General features: G+C 36.1%; 2 protein-coding genes across 2 annotated transcripts; one reads left to right on the plus strand and one right to left on the minus strand.

The window, feature by feature from the left end:
• Positions 1 to 623: 623 nt before the first annotated feature.
• LOC137921803 (beta-hexosaminidase subunit beta-like) lies at positions 624 to 16,932 on the minus strand. Its single transcript, XM_068764640.1, has 10 exons — positions 16,556 to 16,932; positions 14,812 to 15,028; positions 11,971 to 12,080; positions 10,607 to 10,815; positions 6,508 to 6,620; positions 5,707 to 5,908; positions 4,015 to 4,141; positions 3,034 to 3,117; positions 1,565 to 1,767; positions 624 to 972 (listed from the first exon to the last, which is right to left on the minus strand). The coding sequence occupies exons 1-10, from the start codon at positions 16,733 to 16,735 to the stop codon at positions 783 to 785; spliced, it is 1,635 nt and encodes a 544-aa protein (XP_068620741.1). The 5' UTR covers positions 16,736 to 16,932; the 3' UTR covers positions 624 to 782.
• Positions 16,933 to 17,764: 832 nt separating this feature from the next.
• EMC7 (ER membrane protein complex subunit 7) lies at positions 17,765 to 18,652 on the plus strand. Its single transcript, XM_068764641.1, has one exon. The coding sequence runs from the start codon at positions 17,899 to 17,901 to the stop codon at positions 18,574 to 18,576; it is 678 nt and encodes a 225-aa protein (XP_068620742.1). The 5' UTR covers positions 17,765 to 17,898; the 3' UTR covers positions 18,577 to 18,652.
• Positions 18,653 to 19,236: the final 584 nt, after the last annotated feature.

Raw genomic sequence — 19,236 nt, forward strand, 5'->3', positions numbered from 1 at the left:
GCAGCTATAATTGTTTATTCTTGACCTTTGTAGTTTATTTCAGTAGTCGCGAATATTCTATTTAGGTGTTCTCCATAATTTTTTAATTCATCCTTGGGCCATCATTTTCGTCTCTTGGCACAATCCACTGTTAGCTGATGTAGCGTGTATTACTAGCATTGTGTTTAGGATATTTCATTATTGTATATTGACCACTATGTTTGACAACATAATTGTTTTTCAAACGATTTTCTGTGTTCGCATACTTGAGTTATATTTCACTACTTTCCTCAAATATATATAAAGGAGATCGACTTCTGAGGCGAGTAGATAGAATTAATGGCAAGCGCAGAGTACTACGTCCACTCTTAAGGTGGATAGAAGACTTGTTAAGGACCTAGGAATATGCTGCATGCAGGTCCCTTCAAACCGGTTCTTTTAGAAGCTCTGGGAAAGATTTATTTCCAGTACCGGACGTCTAAAATGATGATTTAGATGAATCCTGTGAATTCCAAGCTATTTAAATACTTGTCATAAAAATGACAAAAATCTTATCTTACCGGGCTAGAAAAACATGATGTAAATAAAAAATGCAAAATACTCCGTAAATTTATATATATATTTATATATATATATAATAATACAAAAATTAAAAGTGTAATAAACAAACGCCAATTATCAAACTACATATTGATAGTGATGTGAAACTTGCAGAAAACCGTAACAATCGGAACGGAAATTCCGGTTTTTTTAACTGGCGAAGCAATAGACAATAACAAAGCGCAAGTTTCACTTGATAGTTTTTAGGGTAGACAAAAGCCAGGTCCGCTGGCTGGCTGGGCTGCAATCCCTCGCCGGTTCATGCGGCAAACGTGTTCCTCCAACCGTTGGTAGGCCTCCAAGGGGGGAGAAGCATTCCAGTAGTGGGAGCGAGGATGTACAGCTTCAGAGCTCCAAAGGCGCTCAGCTACCGCACTAGCTCGCGGCCACACTCTATACAACACACAGATACAAATTTTGTAATTTTCATAATTATTAGTAAAAATTTTAGTAAAACAGAAAGACTTTTGATACTGTCAAGAGTTATTGACTAATCGCTGTCAAATAGAAAAAAATTAAAGCATTTCAGAATGATCATTTAAAAAAAAATTGCAAGTAATCGATTTTAATAAGTACTTTAAAACAAAAATAAAGCAATCACTCTGAATTACAATTTTTTCTTCATTTTTTCGTGTGATATGTTTGACTTTGTTCACCAGTAATGACGTACGACACTGAACGTAGTCTTTCACTTCGCGCCTCATAGGCAAAACTCACAGCCGTTCAACGCACCATGAAGAGGGCTGTGTTTGGGATTTCTCTCTCTACCAGATGATATCAGAAATGATAGAGTTCAGCAGATTGGCATGTTCAAGTTGCAACGACCAAGTCACATAAAGCCCAGAAAAAGTGATCACAAATCGCCAAGCACAGTGTTCAACGTCTACCCAGACAAGGAAAACGCTGAATGCAGGCCAATTCTAACGGGAAGGTCCAGTCCAACCAGTTCCATGGCTGAAATGATGATAATAATGCAACAAGTTACCGAGGTATGACGTTGCGGTCGTCCACCATCTCACTCCACATGCAGGCCTCGCCGCCCACGATGTTCGGTAGCAGGCTGTCGCTGCCAGTGGCGTCACGCACCATCTGCCTCGGGTCCGAACCGTACAGCTTCGACCACTCGCTGTTCAAGTCGTCCAAATACCACGCCGAAGAAAATATCACTTTTTGTCCAGCCTGCAGCACCTAGAATACAATCATACAGTTTTCATACAGTGCCATATATATTGTGACTATGCCCAGGACACGCCCACAAGAGATCATTTACTAATTTCGAATGTTCAGGTCTTCAAAGTACCACTCTAAAAAATATAACACTATGTCTAGTCTTCAGCACTTACGGTGCCCACTAGAATGTATTTATTAATTTCAATTGTCTTTTAATTGTGATTTTTTTTTAAATTGAAAGTTATATTATAGCATGCTTATAGCAAATTATAGCATATAACAGAGGTGGCCAAACTGCGGCTCGTGAGCCACATGCGCTCTTTGAACGATTATTTTTGTCTCCGATTGATTGAAGAATTATTTCAATATTTAAATTTATATAACCCTAATTTATATAACATATCAGCTCCTGGGAAATCTAAACAAATTACCGGTGTAAATAATAATTATTATTATTCTACCATAACATTAGCGAAATCCAAGCACCGATCATAATTAACTAACCAACATCTTAAGTATTGTTAGGAGTGCTGTCATATACGTGTGTACTATATCTAACTTCACATTTATTGTACTTTTGTTTCAATAATTAAAAATAATTATGATTTTTTTTATAAAATATTCTTTTGCGTTTTAAATGGCTCGCAAAAAAATTTCAAATTTCGAAAAATAAGTCGCACTATCAAACAGCTTGGTATATAACAAAAAGTTTTAGTAGGTTTAAAAAGGCCTCTTTTGCAAAGCATTGTCGTTCACCGTCATCGACCCCATGCACTTCAGTCTACATAACCAAATTATAAATAACGCTACCAATGTTGCTTTAGAACAGTGATTCCCAAAGTGGTCTATATCGACCCCTAGGGGTCTATGACAACCGGCAAGGGGTCTACGTCAGCGAAAAAAAATTTGGGGGTCCATGATAGTGGATCTCAACACATACACTGATAGTACCTATTTACTTACATCATACTATCTTATAATATCAAAACATTTACATTATTTATAAAAGTACCTAGAAGTAGTAGTTTTAATTTAAATTCAATTAATAAATGTATAAATTAACATGTGTTTTTACATAAGTTTTTAACACCAAACTTCACTACAGTTAGAAATTTACAGGAAATCAATATCAGGTAAGTCTACCCAAAACGGAAAAACATGGCAAGGGGTCTACGACACAAAAAAGTTTGGGGAACTCTGCTTTAGAACTTCGTTCCAGAGCTGATGTTCGTTCTTGAAGGACCAAGAACTAATACAAAAAAAGCCGTTTGAAATATTACATACTTTCACCATTTCGTCGACGAAGAGAGACTTCCAAACTTGCACCAGCGTCCCGTTCCGAAGCGGTACGTTTTCATCGAAAACTTCCTGCATACAGAGTATAATACAATGGTTATAATATGAAAAATTTAAAGAAATCTTGCTTCCTATTTCAAAAACAGTTCATAAAAATCACTCTACCCACATATATTTTACAAATTTATCATTTTATATACACAATCATTTTTAATAATTAAGATAAAGCACAAAAAAAAGTTATAAAGAAAAAATAACAAAAAATTCATAAATTATCCTAATAACCAAATTTTTCTCCTCCCATACAAACCATACATTTAAGTCAACACAATAAGATTTAGTAAATACGTTGTAAACCATAATGCATTACAATAGAACCGTAATTAGGCTATTAAAAAAGTTTTAATGAGCGCTATAAAGGTGTTAGATGAATAAATGTAATTATCATTTCAACCGTGAGGTTATCCACTAGACATAGGTCTTCGCTATACAAGTCCAATAGGACCAGTTGGAAACGGCCTGGATCCTTTGTCTTCCGATGACTTTAACAAGGTCGTCGTTCTATCTTGTAGATGAACGTACGACGCTGCGCTTACAGATCCGCAGTCTTCACTGACTCTCAGACCCCAGTGGACATCTGTTTTGCGCAAATTATTTTTATATCTAGTGGATTCAGGCGTTATTTTGCGGAAGTAGATCTTAAGTAACAAAAGGACCAATAATAGCTACTTACGCCATGCAGCAGTAGTCGTGCAATAAAGTGCACCGCCCGCCAGCCCGCTGATAAATGCGCGTGCGGCAAACAATGCGAAACACAACTACCACTGTTAAATCACTCAATACGTGTTTCACCCCTCCACGGGGCATCCTCAGGAGTAATGTTACACCGATTAGTTAACTCTGTGTTTGGCACTAATTTTTGAGCCCCCTTGTTCAGGTGAGATGAGGACGGAGCAGTTGCGGACTCACCTGCCAGACGATGACCTTGGAGCCTTTGCCAATCAGCGGAATGATGTTGTCCATGAACAGTGCGTGCAGCATGCCGGCGTTGAGGTTGTTGTCGCGCATGTACTTGCGGATCTCAGGGTTCGATCGCCTGCGTGAGACAACGTAAAAACGGATAACGCTTAAAGGAAATTGTACGTATAAAGAATTTATTGGAACATTTCTCGAAAGCACCTTATAAAATATATTTTAGGATTGAGTAATGTTATTAAGGTTTTATTTAGTTCGACCCGTACGGAATTTATTTGTTTATTTATTTGGGTCAAAATTATAAATTGAAATATAAGCACCTTCCCGTTGTCAGATTGATCTGAAATTTGGTACACACATTTAATTTAGATGACAATACAATATAATAAAATCAATAACATTATAAATCTGAAATGGCCGCCGATACAAAATGGCGGATTACATATTTTTCCTTAACCCCCTCAATATGGGTATCAAATGAAAGGGCTACACTAGTAAAACACGATGATTATGTCAAAATTTAAAATTCAAGATGGACGCCGTTCTAATATGGCGGACTGGGTACATATTTTTCCACAACCACCACAATATGGGTATCAAAAAACCATTTAACTTAAAAGTTTTTTAAATGTATTTATTTCTGATTGTACTAACAAACACAACTGTAAGAAATACTTAGAAATGGCGGAGTACAAAAGGCGCTCAGCCGTGAAACCTTTATCTTGGTAATAACACGGGGGCTTTCTTCGGAGCCATGGCTGAAGCCGCATCTGTCTGCTGGATTACCAAATTGAGAGGCAGTCGAGCTTTCAGATTTCTTAGGTTGGCCGCTCCAGGATGTGATCTAGCGCATGAGTCCAAGAAAGAGACCTCTGCTTGGACTGTTAATTAGAAAGCATAATCCGTGTTATCCAACTCAAGGGTGTCTGAGAGTTCCAAACCTTGACTTGGTAAACTAAGGCCAATAAATGTGAAAAAATGTAGACGATACCACAGGGAAAGCGATGGAAATAAGGCGAAATACCAAAGAAAAGATCAGAAAAGGAATGCAAGGTATTGTGAAGGTAAAAACGGAGATATAAATGGAAGATATTAGGCAGGATGAGAGAGGAGCATGATAATAATAATATCTGGTGAATAATTGTATTCTTAGTCCTTGGTATACCATGATAGAGGAAGAAGGAGAGTTTTGAAAAAATGGGTTCCAAATATGATGTGTCAGTTGCTGTTTGACTAATATTAATGCCATTTTGGAAATCGTCAGCGTTGGAAGAAATGGCGGAAGAGACTCAAACAACGCTATCTAATGCAATCGGACCCATAACCTAACAAAAACCAAATGAAAAAACAAAATTTTTGAAAAACAAAAAAGGATAGTAAGTGTTATGGTTTAAATAATATCACAGTTTAGGAGTCTCATCTTCTTTTCAGCTGATGGATACCTCCTGCAAGGTATAGGCCTCCCTCAAAAATCGCCACGATATCCAATTCTGTGCTGCCCGATTTCAAAGACTTTCCGTGACCTAATTATGTCCTTAGTGGTAGGAGTCACCTATTATTGAGTAAATTTCTTGAAATTATAAATCTCCAAAAATACATCGTTTGTTCTTATACCACCACACTTTAATAACCATCATACATACAACACACCATCAGGATTACTAACCGTATCCTGTGGTAACTCACCAGCAATCTGTATCCACTTCATCACCGCCAACATGCAGGTACTTGTCGGGGAACCAAGCCTGAACCTCCTGGAATAGTTCCCGGATCAGTTTGTACGTCACGTTCCTGATCGGATTCATTGGCCCCAGACCGATCACGTCGTTGCCCCTGTAGCACTCCGTGAGGATGTTGGGGTACGCGTTGCCCCATGATCTCGTGTGACCTGGAAATCGATAAATATTTAAATTGATATTATTTAGATAACCTGGATTTATTAAACAAAATAATTTATTAGATTTATTTTGTAATACTAATCGATGTTCGTAATGGTTGTGCCGCGGGGAATTCCCGGGGCATTTGGCCGATCGCAACTCCGACTAGACCCGCACGCCGCGAATGACGCAAATTTTTACTGCCTCTAATCTAAGTCCTTCGCTCTAGTTTTTTCATGCTTATGTATAGTTCATTCAAAGTGTCAAGTATAAAATTACTTTTAAAATACAATTTTTTTTTAATAATATAGTAATACAATCTGTAAACAAAAAGCATTACGTATAAAATTTTATAAACTATATATTTAATTTTCATCTCACCCAGAGAGCAATGGAGAGGATAATGTTTGCAGTTTCGCTGCAAGAATTAACCAGAACTGGGAAAATCCGCAGAAGAATCAAGGAAACAAACGTAGCACAAAAAATTGCACATCGCTTGTGCGTATCATAAGCGTCCCGTAAGAAAATCCCTTCACTAGGTAGACCGATGATGATCAGCGTTCGTTTATCGGCTGAAAAGAAGATTAAGAAGAAATAAATGAAACCTTACCAGGTACATCGAACTCGGGCAGGACCCTTATGCCCCGGACACGTGCATATTCCACGACTCGTGCGATGTCATCCTTAGTGTACACCATGGAAGGATGAAAGGCGCCGCTTGAACTAAAAAACGAAACAAAAAACAGTATTTAGTCCCTTTGAATTAAGAATGCACTAAATTATCCTCGCCGGCGGCCTAAACATGCTCAGTTCTCCAAAACATTCATCATCAGCTATTCACTTGTAAAAAGTCCACTGAACATTTCTAGGACAATTATAATTTTTAACAATCAATTATTGTTTTTGAAAATCGAAAGGACGCTCTTTCCAAACCGCTGCCATACATTTTCTAACCAGAAGACGGCTATCTTGTATCCACACTATGCTTTTCGGGAATTTTATTTATGGAATCAGGCGTTACCTTGCGGAAGTCCATCCTAAGTAAGAAAAGGACCAATATTTAGCCACTTCCCGCACATGCAGTGGTAGTCGTGCATCAAAGTGCACCGCCCGCCAGCCCGCTGACAAATGCGCATGCGGCAAACAATGCGAATTACCCAACTACCACCGTTAAATCACTCAACACGTGTTTCACCCCTCCACGGGGCATCTTCAGGAGTTATGTTACACCGATTAGTGCTAAACACAGAGACTCTGTGTTTGAAGTGGATAAATATTAGTGAATTTTATTTACCTTATACGAGTTGCAGTAGTTCGTATTTAAAGTTACTTATCACAAGACATCATGAAGTTTACAGACACAAACGCAACTAAACACAAATCAAGTTTTTGGAGGAGGCCTATGCCAACAGGCACACTGAAATTAGAGACATACTTTAAAAATAAATTTAGTTTTAAAATGTGTAGCAATAGATTATTTTGTAAATACTAATTTCAGAATAAAGGGCTTTATTATTATTATTATCACAAGACATAAATATTGTAGCTTCCTTGTTTTTAATATTTATATCAGGGATAAGCAACACGCGGCCTTTAGGTTGCTTGCGGCCCTCTTGACATGTTTATGCGACTCGCCACGCATTTCGAAAATTGAATTTGTACCTTCTTAATTTACCTTCTTAATACACCTTTTACCATAAACACTAACATATAACAATATGAAATTAATTATAATTAAATGTTAGAAAATAAACTCAAAAAATTATTTGTGTCAACTTAAGCGCGATTTGATCAAACATGCAATAGAAATGTGCAATTTATAAGAAAACTTAATTTATTTTAAATTTTACATTTTTTTATCTATTCTTTATTTGCGAACCGGCAAATAAATTTTAAAAATTAAATTGGCACCTTGATTGAAAAGGTTGTCCACCCCTGGTTTATAGCACTTCTGATCTAAAATTCCTAAAATAAATTTAATTTTATATTTTAATATGACAGGCAAATAATTTCTGCAGAACAGTCTATGAGGGCAGATATTTTTAACAGATTGCTATAAAGTCCTTGACTGTTACAATGTGACTACTAAAAACAGTAATTATGTAGCAATCAACAAAGAGTTTATTTGTTGTATTTTCCTGTTACGCATCCGATACAATACAACAGTGTTTATGCTATATATAAGGAAAGGCATTCACGTTTTAATGTAGGATTATGTAGAGAGCTATTACTTCAATATTCAATTGTAAAAACAATTGCAAAACTTCATATTGATTTTATTTATTTAAAACACTTTATATACAATTGTATATAAAGTGTCTCAATTTTATTTCATAAACAGAGGTGTACTATATATAATTGCAACTTGCAAGCGTTAGTATGCATGATATATGGTAAAATTAATAGATAATGTTTTCAGAATTTTAAATTTCTTTTCGATTTTTGGGGCAGCTTCGGCATTTCATTTTTTTAAATATACTTCAAATTTCATAATCACAGACATATTTAAATAATTATTTATAACGGCGAACTTAGTTCCAAAGGCATTCTCTACTAGTTAATCGTTTAGGCGCTGCAGAGATAAATTTATGAAGGTGGGTGAAAACATACGGCAATAAATATTGCACATCGACCTTTGGAAAAATACAATCGGCTAATTTCGGCTTCTTAGAGCACTATCTCTGTTACACGCTATCTATGTGACGTTTTGTCAGTCGTATTTCGCGCTGTTTGATTGGCACTGGTCGGTGTAACATCTCTTGAGGATGCCCCGTGGAGGGGTGAAACACGTGTAGAGTGAATTAACGGCGGTAGTTGTGTTTCGCATTTATTAGCAGGCTTGCGGGCGGTGCACTTCATTGCACGACTACTGCTGCATAGCGGAAGTAGCTATACACTAGTCTCTTTCTTGGTTAGGATGGACTTCCGCAAGGTAACGCCTGAATCAATTTAGGTTAAGATCTACGACCAGCGATACAGAGTGACTATTTGGCAAGTTATTTGGACAGCGATTTCTTGAACGATTTGGAAGCGTATGCTTTTTGTTAAAGTAGGGTGACCATCTGATTTGTGAATAAAGGACTCCTTGTGAACCAGTGGTGTTTCATTTCGAGTCAAAACCAACAGTACGTAACAATATGTTTACCAAATATAACTATGCGGTCTCGACGGCATACTATGATCACAAAGTAAGGTGTAACTGTCATTTAAAACTCGCGAACAATAAGAAGGCAGGTAATATTTTTTTCCTAGGTTGGTAGGACTGTCTGTCAAAAGCTTGAATAACTTTTGGCTTCGCCCGAATAACTTTGAAGGATGTTTTGTCATACTGCATTGTTTCTTTGTGACTTTTTTTTTCCAAAAACTCGACTCATCGTTCCACAACCACCTTATTCGCCTAATTTAGCTTCGGTGCTATTTCTAGCTATTCAGAAAACTCAATAAGACAAGTAAGAAACTGTTTGCAGTGGTCGCGCCCGAAGACTGCCTTAAACAGTTTTATATATATTAAATATAAAATGTAAATATTTTATTTATTCTTACAAATCCTTTACACCTCCTTCAAAGTACTTCGCGTCCGATACAGCGCACATTTGTCAACGCATTCTTCAGTCCTCGAAATATCATCATCATCAATCATAGGAATATTTAATGGAATCAAGCGTTATTTTGCGAAAGTCCATCCTAAGTAAGAAAAGGACCAATATTTAGCCACTTCCGCACATGCAGTGGTAGTAGTGCAACAAAGTGCACCGCCCGCCAGCTCGCTCTGTGTTTGGCACTAATCGGTGTAACATAACTCCTGAAGATGCCCCGTGGACGGGCGAAACACGTGTTGAGTGATTTTTCGGTGGCAGTTGTGTAATTCGCATTGTTTGCCGAATACGCATTTATCAGCGGGCCGGCGGGCGGTGCACTTTCTTGCACGACTACCACTACATGTGCGGAAGTGGCTAAATATTGGTCCTGTTCTTTCTTAGGATAGACTTCCGCAAGGTAACGCCTGATTCCATTATGTATCAATAGGACAATACGGGGACGTCGTTTTAACACTAATGAGGATATAAAAACCGAATCGAAGGTCTTGAAGGCTATACCGGTAAAAGACTATTCCAACTATTTCAAAGACTGGAAAAAGCGTTGGCAAAAGTACGCTTTATATGGTGATGCGTTTTGAAAAATAAATAAACTAAACTAAATTAAATTTCAATAAAAAAAATCACTGTACTTTTTATCAGTATCATATAGTACATATGAATTTTATAGTAACAATTTTGATTTGAGATTAAATATTTATATAATCATACTTTTTTCGTTATTATGTTTTATTTTTTCGGCAAGATAGTAAGAGTAGTATATAAAAACTAGCTGTTACCGCAAACGTTGTTTTGCAAAAAAAAAATAGGGTTTTAATTAACAAAAAAAAAAAGGTTGATCGTAGAGGGGTGAAAATTTAAGGTTATATGTATTTTTGTATGCTGTATCATAATAAAATAAAAACCAAAAAAATTGTCTAAAAACTAAAAAAATAATTTAGGGGTGGACCACCCTTATCACTTAGGGGTATGAAAAATAGATAATAGCCGATTCTCAGATCTACTGAAAACGCATATAAAATTTGGTAAAAGCCGGTCAAGCCGTTTAGGAGGAGTTCAAAAGTTCGAACACCGTGACACGAGAATTTTATATATTCGATTGTCAGCACTCACCTCAAGCCGGGGAACTTTTCGCTCTGGTAAGGAAAACTCTGATCGTCCACGATGTGCCAGTGGAACACGTTCATCTTGTTCATGGACATCGCGTCCAAGGTCTTCAGGATGTTGGACAGCGATATGTAGTGTCGCGAGGTGTCCAACAACAGACCTCGATGCGGGTAACGGGGATAATCGTATACTTGCGATGCGTTTATTCTTATTTCCTAAAACATTCAATTTAATTATATAAACTAAGTTAATTTTTTCTATAAATTCTAATTTCTATCGCTAGTGGAATTTTTTACATTTTTTTTTTGCTTTTACTAAACGCAGACAGTCGGGAGAGGGTTGCCGCTATTTGAAACGGATCTTTCTTCTCCCATCTGCGTAGCACGACAGCGTTTTATATTTTTTTACAATTTTCTCTTATGGGTATACATACACAGCTAAAATTTATACATATGAACAATACAATTTGGAAGTTTTACTCAATTATATATTAGTTGGTACATTATTTTATTTCAAGTCGACAAACTAAGTTGTTTAAATTAACAATGTAATATACAGGATGATTAGTTATACATATAAACGCTTTAATGCTTATAGACTTATTAATAAAAAATAAGCGGCGAACCGCGATAGTTCATGTTCAGTCTTGTATTTTAAGGTCAGCGAAATAGAAGCAAAATGTATCGAATTTCTGTTTCGCTGCCCATAGAACTTGTCTCAGGGAGCGCCGCGGCGCCCCCATGGACGGCGGCGCCCGTGTCCATTGCACACCCTGCACTATAGGTTAAGCCGCCCCTGCCTACCGGCCCTAGGAAGATCCCCTCAAGGACCACGCCAGTATTTACTTTTGCTATTTGAACGCGACTGGTCAAAATTAAGGTTGTGGCGTTCATTAGAACGCACCCAAATTTATTATCTATGAACGCATCTGTTTTTGCATGCTCCATCCTACACTCGGTACAACTCGACTTCTCTCCGACGCGCCGCGCTACCGAGCGGACGTGTAGCTTCAACTGTTGTTCAACAAAAAATACTTGTAACTCAGATTGAGATTTATTGTTCTGTGATATTATATAAGTTTAACCATCTGGCAAGTGTTTTTCTTTACATCGAATTACGGGACGAGGGGCCTGTACTACCCCCCTGTACCCCTCGAAGTTTTTTTTACAATATTATCATTACGATGTTTAATATTTTTGAAACCTTATATTTTTTGATAGAGTGCCGTATATTTGATAGTAAACGAGCTTAACATTCATACAATTAAAGGTTTTACACCAATATTTCATTTTCATAAATTTCATAGTTTGCAGATCTGAAATACAAGTGATATATAAAAGTTTCAAAGCAAAGCTTCTTCAGCAACTTACATTCATGTCATCGGAAAGGTAGAACTTTTGCGCAAACGTCTCCAAGCCCCGCATTATCCCCCACACGGAGGCGCTCTTCAGTGATGATGTAGAGGAGATGTTCATCCAGTCTGTATGTCAACAAATATAAATGGTGTTTTACAATTAAAATATTTTCATGATATTACACTGCATACGCAAATTAAGTGGTTTAATGTTTATTTATTCATACCTTTTTCATATTACGGTTTATTTTTAATGTTTTAGAGTTAGCGCTTAGAGAAAGACCAATCCAATCAAACTAAGCTCCCCTACAATGACATCCTTCAAGGGGTGGAGCGAGGGTTTGGAAACTGAAGAGACCTGACCGTAGAGTTGGCTGAAATGGGCGTGCTTGATGAGCCTATTTAGAGGCAAAGAGGCCTATTAGCAGAGATGGAAGCGTCTGTTTCCTCTTTTGTGGCGTAGTAGCCGCGATGGTTGAGAAGGGTTGTGATCTTCTGGATAAGTAGTCGTCTTCGTCATGCTGGGCTACTTATTCCTATCTTTGGCATCGTAGAACGCACCAACCTACCGATGGAACTTCAGCTTCCAATTTTTCCCAGAGTAGATCCCCGTTCCACTACCCTAAACCCTGGTTGTACAGTCACAAGGTTTCAAGATCAGTTTGGCCCATAATCCGTTTCATAGTCGCTAAAGCTAGTGCTAGGTAAGGATCTCTACGCAAAACACCACTGTTTAGGTTTTTAAAGAAGGGCGTGATGGCTGGGTTTTACGACTCCGAAGGCTTAGTTTTTTGTAGGGGAAGAACCGAAGGGCTGTCAAAGGGCGCATCTCTATGCTGACAACGTCAGTTCTTTAATATTTATGTAATTATTTTTAACACGTATACGTTGTTGAATAATCAGTTTATTATTATTAATTTCTAGTTCATTGATTTGCTCGACATGTTGTAATTGAGAATTTAAAACCTAATTACGCCAGTAATGGAAATTTACGCTCTGATGGTATTGTATTGATTCTACTATTATGATAAATTTTATTACCATTAGAAATGGAATAAAAAAAATGGAGCGACTACTGAAAATGGTCAGTATATTTGTTCATGTGGACATGCAACAGATAAAATATACTTTGGAATCATGGAGATTCCTCTAAGATTTTAGAATTTTTCATTGTGACTAAATTCACAAAGATTTTTGGCTAATGTTTCGTGGGTTTGAGAGGGCAAAGCGCGGAAGGCGTTTGCCTTGAGGTCTACCACTGGAACCTCTCGGCCCAGGCTGTGACTTCACTAATAATATTACCGGATTGGAAAACCGGTGGAATATTAGATAGCTTGTCTTAAATGAACTAACGTGCGAATACAAAATAAAGCCCACGAGTGAGAGACCTTAAGTAGCACTGTCACTTTAAACAGAAGCTATATAGCGTCGTCTTCAGCGGCGCATCTAATAAATTCCCCCACCAGAGCGCTTTATAATCTTTTTATTTAATTATTAGTAAGAAAAGGACCAATATTTAGCCACTTCCGCAGAGTGAGTTCAGAAAGAGTCACTCTGTGTTTGGCACTAATCGGTGTAACTTAACTCCTGTAAATGCCTCGTGGAGGGGTGAAACACATGTTGAGTGATTTAACGGTGCTAGTTGGGTAATTCGCATTATTTGCTGCATGCGCATTTGTCAGCGGGCTGGCGGGCGGTGCACTTTGTTGCACGACTACCACTGCGTGTGCGGGGAAGTGGCTAAATATTGGTCCTTTTCTTACTTAGGATGGACTTCCGCAAGGTAACGCCTGATTCCATTAAATATTTAATTACATACTACGGATCATAGAGATGTATCGGGCGATAGAGGCCGGCGATTTTTTTATAGTTTTAATAGTTTTAAAAATTGGTATAAATATGGGCCAAGTTTGATCAATATACGCACTTCTACTTTGGACTTTGTGTTGTTGTTATCTCCAAGGCCTACCGCACCTAGAATCCCACAAGCGCCACGCCTGTATTTCTGCCACGCATTTATCGAGATTTATGCATCCAACAACGAAAACACTTTATAAAGCCAAGTGTATTCACTGAGAGGTATTGTTCCCCCAAAAGATCACCACGATGATCGATCTTGGGTTGTTCTTATCTTTGCTACACTTTTTGTATGGCCTCGTGTTTTTGCACCACGTTCAACCTCAATCATGGGAGGACAGTCTTTTATTTACATAAGAATTTTAACAATTTTTTTTTTTATATCTTTAATATGCTTTTCCTACTTGGATCCCGTTTCTTTGGAGAGCTCATTCCCCCCTGCCGTGTAAGCAGGGACACATTTATAATAAAATTTTCTTATTTCCATGTTGTCGTTCACATTATCTTCCATTCCTTTTTTTACCTTATCTTTCATACATCAACTCTATTCCGTCGCCTCCCTTCCAGAATATTGTAATAATTAATCTCTTTACTATTTATTGGAATCCAGCGTTATTTTGCGGAAGTCCATCCTAAGTAAGAAAAGGACCAATATTTAGCCACTTCCGCACATGCAGTGGTAGTCGTGCAACAAAATGCACCGCCCGCCAACCAGTTAAATCACTCAACACGTGTTTCACCCCTCCACGGGGCATCTTTAGGAGTTATGTTACACCGATTAGTGCCAGTACTCTGTGCTTGGCCTAAAGATGCCCCGTGGAGGAGTGAAACACGATGACTGCGACTGCATGTGCGGAAATGACTAAATATTGGTCCTTTTCTTACTTCTCTTTACTATGTTAACGGTCTATCTAGTGAAAGTGGACTGAGGACGAGTCTACCAGGCCTAAATTATGCACAGATTATAAACACAAGTCAGAAAGGCAGTTAAAAAACTTACAGCTTTCGTCCATTTCTAAATATGGATAGTCTTCGCATGGTGCCGTGAGTTCTATATGAAGCTCGCGGAGAGCATCCGGTTGAGGATCCCCCGACACCTCGCGCTCCCTCCGCTGTCCCGGAACTGGCTCTCGTGGGCGGACTCCTGACTTCGTTTTTACGATATACGAATATCGTTCGATAGCACATGTCAGGATAACACATGTATGGTTCGTTACCTGCACAAACACATTGTTAATAAAATTTTAAACCATACGTCTTAGTGTACATATATATAATAAAGTTCCACGAGATATCTCAGAGCTTTCTTTTTTTGTTTTAAATCTAAATTTAAAAGTATTTCATTAAATAAATCTTATCATAGCATTCGAGAGGGTCTAGTTCAGTGATTCCCAAAGTGGTCTTTGTCGACCCCTAGTGGTCTATGACAACCTGCAAGGGGTCTACGTCAGCGATAAAAAATTTGGGGTCCATAAAATGAATATGGGGGTCCACGATAGTGGATCTCAACACATACACTGATAGTACCTATTTACTTACATCGTACTATCTTAAAATATCAAAACATATTTATAAATAATAATATAAAGAAACAGACTGGACATCATTAGCCGAGGAGATTTAAGATTAACCCTTACAAAATTGACGCCAAATGTTGATAATTTATTATTAAAGCATCAGGTTCATCCTTCTTACTAAAAATATTGATTTATTGCTTATGTTATTTTATTTATAGTTTATTTTATGTTTATTTAAAGTTACATATATTTTACATAACAAATACAAAATTTTATTTTGAGTAGTTTTAATTTTAATTCAATTAATAAATGTATTAATTAATATGTTTTTTTACTTTAAGTTTTTAACACTAAACTTCACTACAGTTAGAAATTTACATGAAATCAATATCAGGTAAGTAAGGGGTCTACCAAACAGCGAAAAACATGGCAAGGGGTCTACGACACAAAAAAGTTTGGGGAACTCTGGTCTAGTTGATCGCAATGCGTGGAACTTGGTCTGCTGACTCATTTATATGGTGGACATTACAATGTACACATTAAAAATTGTTAATTTTCATTTAAAAAGTGCAAATGTAGAGTTTCTTGACTAGTTCTTCTCAGCAGATCAGCATTACTGAGCCGGCGGTAGCTTACTACGTATTATGTTAAAATAAATGACGACTCAAAATTGCGTCTTAATTCTTTCATAAATTTCAATAAAGAAAGAGTGACTATTTATTTTTCCTTAACGATTAATGTTAAAGATAAAAAAAAACAACAACAACAGGTCGTTCACCGGACAGTGGAATGTACTTAATCAATGCTTTTATAGCAAATTGCGCAAATCTCGTTGTAAAAATATCAAATATGGTTGGCCTATTCTAAATACAAATCGAATGTACTATTTTGGCGGGAAAAACATCGCGTCGAAAGCTTTTTATTAATTAAAAAAAAAGTATTCTCAGCACATAATTTTAAATAAATATTTGTCAGCCTTAAAACTAAAAACCACTTTTATCATTGCATTCCTTCGATCTAAATAAAAAGTAGTGTTAAATTATATCGGAGATATAATCTTAAAAGTACACTTTGATATGGTTCCGAAATTGCGACACGATAAAGAAAAATCAATAATTTCAACAAACAACTTTTAGATTGCGATAGGTATTTCTTGATAGATATAAGAGAATATTTACCGAATCAATAAATATGTTTTTAAAAAAGGAATCAATATAAATCACTTACTTTTATTTTAAAATTTGAAGGGTTGAAAACGTAGTAAATATCCTCCGTGCTTTCATATTGAGGTTTTGGCCATACCTCTCCTTTGGTGGGCGGATACTTTGGTCCGGGGTTTACAATAGTCATGCAATTAATTTTATTTATCACACATAATAAAAGAAATATTGTGATTAATCGTAACATCTTTGTAAAGATAAATACGATAAATTTTGTAGCCTAATTTAAAAATACGTAGTTGTCCGTCTAAGATCGATATTTCAAAGAGACTGTCCACATTATTCTGTACCGCCGTCGATAATACTATTGGCGGAACAACATTAGCGAACGGTAAACAAAATAAAGAAATAATGCCTGATAACGTCGATAACCTTTACTGACGTGCGGCAACACGGGTTTCTATATGTGTAGCATGAAATAATTAAAAACAGACGTTAAGAAAGATATACACATTTAAATTTTAAAAAAATTTAAAAAACAGCATTAACAAAAAGATGAAAATGACAAATAAATCAATTGTATTTTTAATTTCTCTTTTTGAATTTACGTTTATTTTTTAAGACAAATTAAAAGATGTAAAAAGTCTTCTTTCTTCTAATTTTGTATAAGTACGAAAATATGATAGTAATCATTTCAGATTATGTCTGTGACGAGATAAATATAAAGATTTTATTTGAATTAAACGCATAGCTTTTCAATTTCAGAACGATATAAAACAAAAAGTTCTATGATCTTTTATTAGAAGGCTTGTCACGGGGGTTACTGGAAAACTTGATGATTTATATTTAAACGAACCACTAACTACAAAAACAATCTACTTTTTATGATTCTTTAAGGTTAACATTATATCATTAAAATTACCATATATATTTTAAATAAACATCAGTTAAAATCTTAACAATTTTTTTTTAAATATCCAACACTGGCTAGACAAAATTATTAAATACGAATTTCACTATATGTAATTATATACATGTGCCAACTAAGAAATTGTTATTATTATTGCCATGACCATATCAAATATTGGTATTAATTTTAGTATTCGAGTAAAAATCCTTAAAATTATTGGGTTTTTTAAAATATAAGCACCTGTGTATTTTTTGATAGTTTAGAATGTTTAAGCATTTTAACTACTATTTTTGTAACAAATTTAACAGTCTGGCAATGTAACCCAAAAGTCAAATGACTTTTATAACCAAGTCATGTCACTCACTGATGGTTAAACCTAATAAGATATATCTTAAGATGATTGTATGAAGAAAAAAGCTACTTAGTCTAATTATAAACATTTAAAAGGATTGTTAGAATTGCGAGTGATCTGTGACCATAGATCTATATTGGAATATAAAATGAATGAAATACCATCATTAGTTGCTATCTTGCTTTCTTTCTTTGCATTTACATCAAACGCGATCAACTCTGCAGAAGAAGATGTTGGCAGTGGTAGATATGTTATCGAAGGCCGTGTATTTCCATCAGAAGAGGACGATCATAATAATTGGCAAGTGGAAACGAGGATCCATGTGAATGGTGGGGAATATATCGGATTTATTAAAGAGGATGGATCATTCGCTATACACAACATTCCCTCGGGTTCGTACGTGGTGGAAGTCGTACATCCAGACTATATGTACGAGCCGGCACGCGTGGAAATCAATTCTAAAGGAAAATATCGAGCTCGAAGAGTCAACTACATTCAGACATCGCAAGTTATCCAAGTTCCGTATCCTCTAAGAATGAAGGCGTTGTCTAAGTTCAGGTATTTCCAAATACGTGAACAGTGGAGGTTAACTGACTTTTTATTCAACCCTATGGTTATCATGATGATATTACCACTGCTTCTCATTATGGTGTTGCCTAAAATGATGAATGATCCGGAAACTAAGGAGGATTTGAGACAAATCACAAATCTAGCAAAGATGTCGGAAATGCCTGAGATGTCGGAAGTAATAACAAACCTTTTAAGTGGAGGCTCAGCTACGAAAACAGCAAATACAAAGACTAAACAAACAAAGAAGCGACAATAAGTCAAGCTATAGACAATGTTAGGTATTTTATTTAGTAACTGTATGTTTTACATTAATTAAAATTATTTAATATTGATTTAGTGTGTTATCATTCCAAATACAAAATAACTTTTTTATTTAAACATTTGTAGATCCAGTATATTTGTGTGTATGCTATGCCATATATTACTTCCCATGACACCTGTTACCTAAAACAGAAAAGGAATAGGGCTAATCTATTGAAAGTCACTCACGGTATCTTTATAAGTGGTGTATTTTCTGTATGACACAGACTTGATAATCCATAGCATATGCATAGCAGCATGACATAATAATTACTTTTATAGAGTAATGCTGCTGATGATACCATTTTTGTACTGAAGAAGAAAGTTTGATTAATCTAAAACATGAGATTAATATAAAAATTGAGAAGAAAAAATTGTGGCAACACATACCAAATATACATGTGATTGGAAATAGGTTTTAAAGCTTTAAAGAGGGAAATGTGTATCTCATTTGTTGTCAATTAATGTATGGTCCACCTTCTCCAATATCAATGGTTTCAGAAATAATAATAAACAAAGCAAATTATATCAGAAATTATTGAACTAGTATTACTGTAAAAAATAATTTCAAAATTATCTCTATTGGAGTGTACTATGCCCAACCTTAACCTTTCTG

This window comes from Battus philenor, unplaced genomic scaffold (assembly GCF_028537555.1).
Source record: "Battus philenor isolate CCGP_79_NKW_IND1 unplaced genomic scaffold, ilBatPhil1.0.hap1 SCAF_19, whole genome shotgun sequence".
Taxonomy (NCBI): domain Eukaryota; kingdom Metazoa; phylum Arthropoda; class Insecta; order Lepidoptera; family Papilionidae; genus Battus; species Battus philenor.

Bases quoted from the DNA above. Each gene is read 5' to 3' on its own strand.
- LOC137921803 (XM_068764640.1), bottom strand. From the start codon at position 16,735: ATGTTACGATTAATCACAATATTTCTTTTATTATGTGTGATAAATAAA. The intron at 12,081-14,811 runs GTAAGTTTTTTA...GTTGACATACAG, and splicing joins TTTAGAAATGGACGAAAGCT to ACTGGATGAACATCTCCTCT. The intron at 3,118-4,014 runs GTGAGTCCGCAA...CTCTGTATGCAG, and splicing joins CCAAGGTCATCGTCTGGCAG to GAAGTTTTCGATGAAAACGT.
- EMC7 (XM_068764641.1), top strand. From the start codon at position 17,899: ATGAATGAAATACCATCATTAGTTGCTATCTTGCTTTCTTTCTTTGCA.